At 38.3% G+C, this 8,779-nt stretch overlaps 1 protein-coding gene across 1 annotated transcript; it reads right to left on the bottom strand.

Moving 5' to 3' along the window:
* Positions 1-3,431: 3,431 nt before the first annotated feature.
* LOC112292692 (uncharacterized) lies at positions 3,432-7,035 on the bottom strand. Its single transcript, XM_090256636.1, has 4 exons — positions 6,787-7,035; positions 6,496-6,683; positions 5,178-6,196; positions 3,432-5,011 (listed from the first exon to the last, which is right to left on the bottom strand). Exons 1-3 carry the CDS (start codon positions 7,033-7,035, stop codon positions 5,866-5,868), a joined length of 768 nt encoding a protein of 255 aa, XP_090112762.1. The 3' UTR covers positions 3,432-5,011; positions 5,178-5,865.
* Positions 7,036-8,779: the final 1,744 nt, after the last annotated feature.

Raw genomic sequence — 8,779 nt, 5'->3', positions numbered from 1 at the left:
TTTGAAAAACAAAATGCAGATATTCTTTTAGAGCATCATTTCCATGATTAATCCATTGATCTTCAAGAAAGAGCTCAATCACTATTTACTCCAATCTATAGCCTATCCTTGAATAAGTTAGTTATATTTAAAATTTACATTGACAAGAAGTTGGCTAAAAACTTGATATTCCTTTCTAAATCTCCAGCAACGACTCTTATCTTATTTGAAAAGAAAAAAGACTAATCTTTGCACATGTGTATGGACTATCAAGGATTCAAGAAGATCGCCATCAAAAATAAGTACACTCTACTTTTGATTTCATTACTTCTTCATCAACTCAATCAAGTAAAGATCTATATCAAAATAGATCTATAATGAGCATATAATTTAGTGTGCATTAAAGAAAGAGATGAATAAAAAAGTATATTTTGAATAAAGTATGGATATTTTGAATATAATGTCATGCCTTTTGGACTCATGAATGCACCAATTGCTTTTAAACATCTATTGAATGATATCTTTCATGAATTTCTTGATGACTTTGTCATTTGTTATTTGGATGGCATTTTAATCTATTTTAAGAATATAAAAGCATAAATTTTATATTTATCATATGTTACAATAATTTAGAAATACAAGATTATATGGCAAGATAAATATATATATATATATATATATATATTACACTATTCAAGTTAAATTCTTAACATACATCATTTCAAATGATGGCCTTAAGATAGATTCTAAAAAAAATTAGACTATCATAGATTGAAAGATTCCAAAAATAATCAAAGATGTATAATATTTTTTAAGATTTATAAATTATTATCAAATCTTTATTATGAAATTTTTTCAAATTATAGCTTTTCTTATAAGTTTCACATGTAAAGATAAACTTGAATAGAACAAAGAAGCTGAAACATCTTTTGAAGCCTTAATGATAGCATTTATTTCTATATCAATTTTATATTGCATCAAATTTTTTAAGGCATTTTTTATAGAAATAGGTACAGCAAACTTTGTTATGAATGCAATTTTGTCACAAATAGATGCACATGACAAGCTCCACCCAAGAGTTTTCCATTCCAAAAACTTTTAAGCAATCAAAATTAATTACAAGATTCATATCAAAGAGATTCTTGCAATCATTGATTTATTTTAAGAATAGTATCATTATCTAGAAGATGCTTTTAATCCAATCATCATATATATGGATCACAAGAACCTTGAGTATTGCATGTTGGCACATGTTTTGAATCATCACCAAGTCCATTGGATCATGTCTTTATTAAGTTTTGATTTCAAGATTACTTATTGGTTTAAAAAATTAAAAAAATTCTTATATACTTTTTTTAAATGTTCTTATCTTGCATTGAAAGAAAAAAATGTATCTTTTGATCAACAAAGAATGATTCTCTTAAAGCTAGAGCATTTTCATCTTTGAGCAATAAAATTAACATTAACTATTAATTCAACTTTTTTCAAATAAGTTCAATTGAGTATGTCTTATAATCCTTTTTTTTATGATATTAAAAATAATTCTTTTAAGTCTCAAGATAATTAAAAAATATATATCAATAATAAAGGTACAATTAAAAGAAACTAAAAAACAACAAAAGATCAATACAAATGCTTATTGTAAGAAACAACTTCAATTCCATATTGGAGAGAAGATATGATTATTTCATTGTAATATCAAGACTATTTGCTCTTATGATAAGTTGGATTATTATAGACTTGGATCATTTCTTATATGTAAACAAATTAATCCAGTTGCTTATTAATTATACCTAATAGAATCTATGAAGATCTATCTTATGTTCTATATATCACTTTTTAAACTATACAAGAAAATAGATATATCAAAAAGATAATAAATGCTACTTTTTTGTATAAAAGTGAATAATAACTAAAAATATGAAGTCAAAGTAGTCTTTGACTCAAAGCAATATCAAAATAGGTTAAAATATCTTGTTCATTAGCGTAAATATGATATTAATGAATATACATGGGAGTTAGCTAAGAATCTTATAAATTTAGTAAAAAAAGTTGATACTTTTTATCAACAACATCTATCAAAAGTAAGATAAAGGATAGCAAATCTTTACTATAAAAGAACTATATTTCTAAAAATATTGTATTCAACTTTTTATTTTTATTCAAGTTTTTATCTATTTGTGGTATTAAAGAAATAGAGAATCAGTTCAAAAACCTTCATTTACTGACTTATTAGATGAGACATTGTAATTATTACAACCTTCAAGATGATATAATGAAGATGAAGACCTTTAAGAATGATATATTATTCTTTGAATAGATTGTTAGATACAACAAATGTGATAATACAACCTTCAAAGAGACTCCTAATGTTTGGTGATTTTATTGGAAGTAGAAATAATTCTTAATAGTATTACAAATGTTTTGTTTGAAAAAAGTTACAAAAGCTTTAATAATGATCAAATAATATAATGGTCTTCTTGCCATAGAATGAAATATTAGAAGTGGTTGAGAAGACCTATTAATTACTATTAATGGAAATAAAGCTCAAAGTATGTGATAAATATTATTCATTGTATTTTAAACTTCTTCAATATATAATCATTTCTCTTTATAGAACTTATTTTTAGAAACAAAAAATAATGTCATAGATATACATATTTGTTTTAATAGTTACTTAGATATTTTGAATAATTAAAAATAAATTAGAAACTTAACCAATAAATTAGCTACATGTCACATGTATTGGTAGCTTAAAATACAAGTTAAAGATGTGGCGCACATATAAAAAAAATATTTTATAAGTTAAAACATGTGTCTAACAAATTAGACATGTGTCAAAGATCCTATAGAATGTTGCTACATAGATTCTAGTTAGATAGTATATATGGAGGCAAGAGTAAAACCTTCTTCATTCTAGACAACATCTTTCTAGTCTTTAATTTTATTTCAAGACTTTCTAATCTTTTTATCTTTGGCATTAACCATTCTAGTTTAATTTCGTACCACCTTTGAAAAATTTCTTAGTCTTTTGAGTGACACAAGAGTGTATTGACCTTTTAGTTCTTTGAGATTCATGTCTTTAACACTTCCTACCATTGATAATTTAATAGAATTTTAATATGTAAGTTTTTTTTTTTTATCTTAGTGAGTAGAAATTCATCTATGTTGGTTGTAGAGATGTTTAATCCAAATGGACTTCTTAATAATATTATTATACAACCTTCTTCAATCTATATCCACCCAAATTTACTTATTTAACTCAATACAAAGAAGAGAGGGAGAGAGAGGGGAAGGAGCTCTATTATTAATCATTGCTTTTGCACCTAAGAACGTAATTTTGACTATTTTCAAGAAAGCCTACAATAAGCCTTTGAGATGTCAAATTTTAAAAAATTGTGTCTTATATTGTCTTCTTTGTCCGAGCTAGTGTCTCATATGTAAGCATAATGTTGTTCAAAAATGAATTTTTAATTGAAGAAGGTGCTCTTTCAAGGTGTTCTTGGGGCCAGAGCTGAATGCCTTGGCATAGATTTTATATATGATGGAGAGCCATTTACCTAATGTCTTCCTATGGCCACCCTTGTGGGTTAATGTTATTAGTCCCTTGGTTACAATTTTGAGGAATGAACCGTGTGCTATGGCCTTAGCCACCATTTGTCAATAATCCTCGCCAACAATTTCCCAATACATGAAAAAGAAATCCAATGTCACTCTGTCAAGCCTTTGGCCATGCCAATGGCTGCTGCGTGAAGCTCTATATTCAGCATAGGTTGTTGTAACGTTTGAGCCATCAGGAGGTTGGCACGAGTCGGCAGTGCAGTCAGAATGTCATCTTCAGCCGCGATTTCTTCTACATCTCTGTTGGTTTCGCTATACAGGGCGGCAAAATAGGCCCTGCACTCCGTTGCAATCGCTTGATGGCCGACGAGGATTCTCCACTCTGACCTCGAAGCTCAGTTAGCATTGATCGGGCTGATTTTCCCACACTGCGATGAAGAACTCAGTCAATATTGTATCTGCAGTAGTCTTCTAGCAAACTCTGGATCGAATTCAACGGCCTTCGAGTTTCTTGGATTCTAACTCTGAGGGTTTTACGGCAATCCTCTTCTTCTAGGTACAGGGTGGCGTTATCGGGGTCCTCCTAGATACTTTCCTGGATTCTTGCCAACTCCAGTTGGTAGTCTTTTTCTTGTTTTCGGTTAGCTTCCGCTATCTGGACACCGTGAGTCTTAAACCACCTTGTGAAACGCCGCAGCCTTGCGAGGAAGTCTTGAGTGTCCCTACGTTCTACCCCCCACACCCTCGTCACTGCCCCCTTGATTTTCGGAGCTGCAAGGTGGAGCGTACTCATCTTGTAGCTGTCCTACCATCGGCCCTCGTCCGTGAGTGCCAATTCTAAACGGACAGGGTGGTGATCAGAGATCGTGTTAGCGCCAAGGATGGCACATTCTTTCACTGCGGCACTAAAGTCTGGATTTTGGCTCTCGGAGAGATAGTATCTGTCAAGGCGTCCTGGGATTCGACAGCCGTCTTTGTGCTGATTATCCCAGGTAAAGCGTAGCTTGCCCTGGAACTTGAATGGGTCCGTGACTTGGAAATTACTTCTGAAGGATTCCCATGCAAATTTTTCCCCGCCTGATAGCAGTCGACCACATTGGGAGGATTTATCCATCATGTTAAAATCACCTGCTATATGCCATTGGCAGTTTATTGGCAGATTTGACACGAGTTTGTGCCACAGTTGTACTCGTTCAGTGGAACAATTGGGTGCATAGAGATTCACCAATCCAATGTCACCGCCGAGAGTGTCGCTGAATTTGATCCAGACTGCCCGATTTTCCATAATAATGCCGATGTCCTCTACAAGCGGATGCAACCTGTTATCCACTAGGGTGCACACCTCTCCCTTGCCCTGGCCCTCCGAACCCTCAACGTTACAGCCAAGGATAGCTTCTGTGGCCCATTGTCCATAGCGAGGCTAGACAATTTTGCCGAGGTCCTAAATGCGGTCCCCTCGCAACTTGTGTTCCTGCAACATCACTACGTTGAGTCCACCTTCTACATTTTGCAAGAAATTCCTAAGTCTACCTAGTTTACGGGGGTCATTTAGACCCCGTACATTCAATGTTAGTGATCTTATAATCATAAAAGGAAGCCCTGAAGCACGGGGCTACCTTGGGATCTCATAAACTTACTAGTTTTCGACGATGAAAGGCGTTGCGATGTACTAGGGGTCCAACCGTTTGACAACGTGGGGCTCCTACTCTGACTTCTATTGCAAGGGAAATGTGAGGAGTTAGTCCAACTCGGAACGTCTACGGCGCACCAACCAGTCATTGTTCATAGGGGTTGGAGATGGTTGGTGACGTTCGAGGGTTGCTGCAACTTCGTCACTAAATTCGATGTTGATGTTAAGATTGATTCGTTTCATGATAGTTTCTGTGCCTGAGCTCGGATTGGAGTGGCTTCCAAGATCAATTCCCATCTCAGGAATGGGTGGGCTTGATGGGTCTTGGGTACTGTGCGCAGGTCCATGAAGCAATGGGTTGGGAGATGCCTGGGTACTCTGGTATGCAGCTGGTGAGCAAGTTTGGGCTGGCTACGGAGCCTCACAAGGGAGGGATTGCCCTCCTATGAGGTGGCAATTCTGGACACTTCCCTTCGGCGAGAAACTGTGTTGTAGGCTGGCTCTGGCTCCTCAATTGGCTGATGGGAACTCTGCAACAAGGGAGGATGTCTGACGGACGACGTGATCCTAGATGTGGTGGCTGTGGCGACGCACTGAAGGGCCGATGAAGAGGTAGAAACTATATGGAGGGTGTTAGAGTTATCATTACTAGGTTGTTTGTTGTATGTAGTTGGTTGTTCCATTGAGGAGGGTGTTCAAGATAAGGGATCTGAGGTTCCTTCGAGCCACGGAGTAGAGGGAAGAGCAGATAGGTGTCTTGATGTCGCTTGGTTCTCCCACGTTGGGTAGGGTGGAGCCTCCGGTGGGTGAGGAGGTACTAGGAGAGCTGGATTTTGTGGTGAAACACGAGCCATTCCACGGGATCCTCTACCCACCAAAATAAAACCTTCATTGTCAATTAGAGGCCTCCTTTGGAAAGCCTTGTCTTGATCTTGAGTTGTCTGAATGTTGTTTCGGCCAGGTTTGTGATTGTCTCCTCTGTTGGGCGGTTGTTCCCCGCTTGGTTTCGGTGGCTTCGCTCCAAGTCTGTGCGGGTAGAGACTAACCTTGTGTTGTACGTCAAAGCAGAATTTGCACCGGATGGGCAGGTGCGCATAATCAGCCAATATGGTAATTAGGTTACGGGTTTTATGATCCTCTATTTCAAGCTCTATTTCCCAGCCATGATTAGTGTCAAGGGCGGCACAAAAACGAGGTTCTACAAAGAAATTGTTACTCACATCTGTCGCAAGTACTTTCCATAGTTTTCCTGCAATCTCTAGGGCGACGCACGAGTTACTGCCAAGGTAGTCTTTTCAGAGTGATCCAAGTGAGAATCAACATACCTCGCTGGGTTTTGGGATCGAAAATGGGTGTCCACTGCTGGAAGATACATACAAATTCGTAGGAGCGATACAGGGCGACAACCAAGATCTTCTTGACTACCTCCTTGCCAGAGGCCTTTAAGCAAAAAATATCCGCGACCAGTATTATCACTGGAGATGACGTTGCCTCCGCCAATTTTCGTGTTCAGCTATGCCAACTAAGAGAAGAACGCCTGGGGAAGAAAGCTTGCCACCTAGGAAGTTGGCTGTAATCAGATGGTCCTCGAGGAACCTTTCTTCTGCTGCAACGACCTCATCCGCGATTTGTATATGCCTTTTTTCTTTCTTGATAAGGAACCTAGCGTAGTTACGGGTTAGTCCTTCTGGTAGGGTTTCACCAATATTCAGTCTAGTGGGATTTAGGATTAAATCGTCACACTGGAGCCGAATGGAATCAGCAAATTCACCGCCTGGTACTTCAGCCGTATTAACGTCTCCTTTGCTAGTTGGAGTTGCCACCTCGGGGTGGGTACGTATTGCATTAGCATAGGAGAGGGCCATGTATCGGGGCCCGGTTAAGAGAAAAGAAGGAAATCAATAATAAAAAAAAATGCAAGCCCTAATGTAAAATGCAAACTCTAATGTACCTTGTCTAAGAGTGAAGCGAGCTTGGTTGCCAGTCAGCTCCGAAAGAGTACAATCCTCACCCAAAACCTAACTCAAGGGAGGACGATAATAGTTGAATATTAATGTGTGCATGGGGAGCTCTAGAATTGCTGGGTGTCGCCGTCGTAGTTGCGGCAAGCATCCGCCATTGTTTCTCCTGTGCACAAACTCAACTACCGTAGCTCCATCCATCAGGAGCCGTCCTGAGCGGCACCTAGGTCTCTTAAGGACCATCAAATTCACTAACCAGCTCCATCGTCCCCTCTAGGAACCCTCAACCCAAAGCCAGCCGACACAAAAAAAAAAAAATAATAAAAAAAAAAATCAGAATGGAATATTCTATTAAGGTTGAGTGGTCCAGTCAGTAGCCGGTCCCACGTGGACCAGGTGTCCAGAGTGGCAAAGACCGGGGCAACTGAAATTGAGGAGAAGGGGAAGGGAAGAGGAACCCAAGGCCTCGAAATATCTGGAAGCATGAGTGCGCGGGGGACGGTTTATTGATCGGGATATTGCTGACGCGGCGCGGGTTCGTGCCCCGCTGGCCCACCACGTAGACCGGGTCCTAATGGGGAGTAGTACAGCACGGTACAGTGCCCACCGCCACGTCAGCTTCATAAGTCCAGGTCCCCCGGTTGTAGGCTTCCCGCCCTCTACTACTACCCACCGTCTCTTGACCAGTGCATGAGAGGGGCCTTGTTATCAAGTAATTCAACAGCTTTTGGAAGGGGGGATAAAACTATATATATATATATATATTATTTATGTAATAAGTACTAGGTGTATCTGTGTGGTAAATGTATTTGATCCCCTCATGAACCTGATTTCTGAACGGTGGTGCCATTCAACACACAACTCTTTTGCTTTGGAAATTGAGCACATTTTGACACACACACACACACACCCCCCCCCCCTCCCCGAGAGTTTATTATTCAGTGTCATTGATGTCCGTAGAAGTAAATAAACAGTCGGGAAAGCTCTTTTGGTCGTTGGCAATCATTCCTTGTGTCGTTGTTGTTTTAATTTTTTAAAAAGTGCACGATTGGGTTTGTTTTAGCTATTTTGGGAACCAAAGCAAGAGGACATTCTAAATTTTGGGGTTCATGAGATTTGATGTGTATTGGAGGTAATGACCCTTTTTTTGGAAAAAAAAATTGCTTGGAGTAAGTGTAAAGGGAAAGTGGCTAGATGATATTTTTAGCAAAACATGAGAATGGAATGGACCAGTCCATCTTGTGAGCTAGTGAAGGCCTGGACTAACTCTGTTTTCATTTCTGTCTGTGCTTCTGGGGATCCTCAAGTCTATTTAAAGCCATGCTGAAGGTGTTTATGATTCTAGCTAGTGCCCAAGGAATTGGCCTATTGAGAATTTGTCAATCCTGTAGCTCCTGGCAAAGATTCTTTAACTCTAAGCAAAGTGACTTGAAACGGTCCAAAAAAACACACATTATTATGGTCTACAATTTGTGGTGCAAAACCACTACCAGACTAGGGGTGGAGGCAATGGTGGACAGAATCCAGGGTGGACATTGATCCTTTGAGACAAAAATAGCCTCTTTTTTTGGACCCTGAATCACTCTACATATAGCGCTGGTACTCAAAATTGTGGGGTTGGTTTTCAAAGAGAATGCATTACAAAAAA

Source organism: Physcomitrium patens, chromosome 15 (assembly GCF_059467195.1).
Source record: "Physcomitrium patens ecotype Gransden chromosome 15, ASM5946719v1, whole genome shotgun sequence".
Lineage (NCBI taxonomy): Eukaryota > Viridiplantae > Streptophyta > Bryopsida > Funariales > Funariaceae > Physcomitrium > Physcomitrium patens.
The sequence above is the reverse complement of the archived record's forward strand: the minus strand, read 5'-3'. Positions and strand labels throughout refer to the sequence as shown.

Excerpts from the sequence above, each read along its gene's own strand:
- LOC112292692 (XM_090256636.1), bottom strand. The coding sequence starts at position 7,035 with ATGGCCCTCTCCTATGCTAATGCAATACGTACCCACCCCGAGGTGGCA. Across the intron at positions 6,684-6,786 it reads ATATACAAATCGCGGATGAG|CTGAACACGAAAATTGGCGG; the intron begins GTCGTTGCAGCA and ends TAGTTGGCATAG. Across the intron at positions 6,197-6,495 it reads CGATCCCAAAACCCAGCGAG|ACTTGGAGCGAAGCCACCGA; the intron begins GTATGTTGATTC and ends CTACCCGCACAG.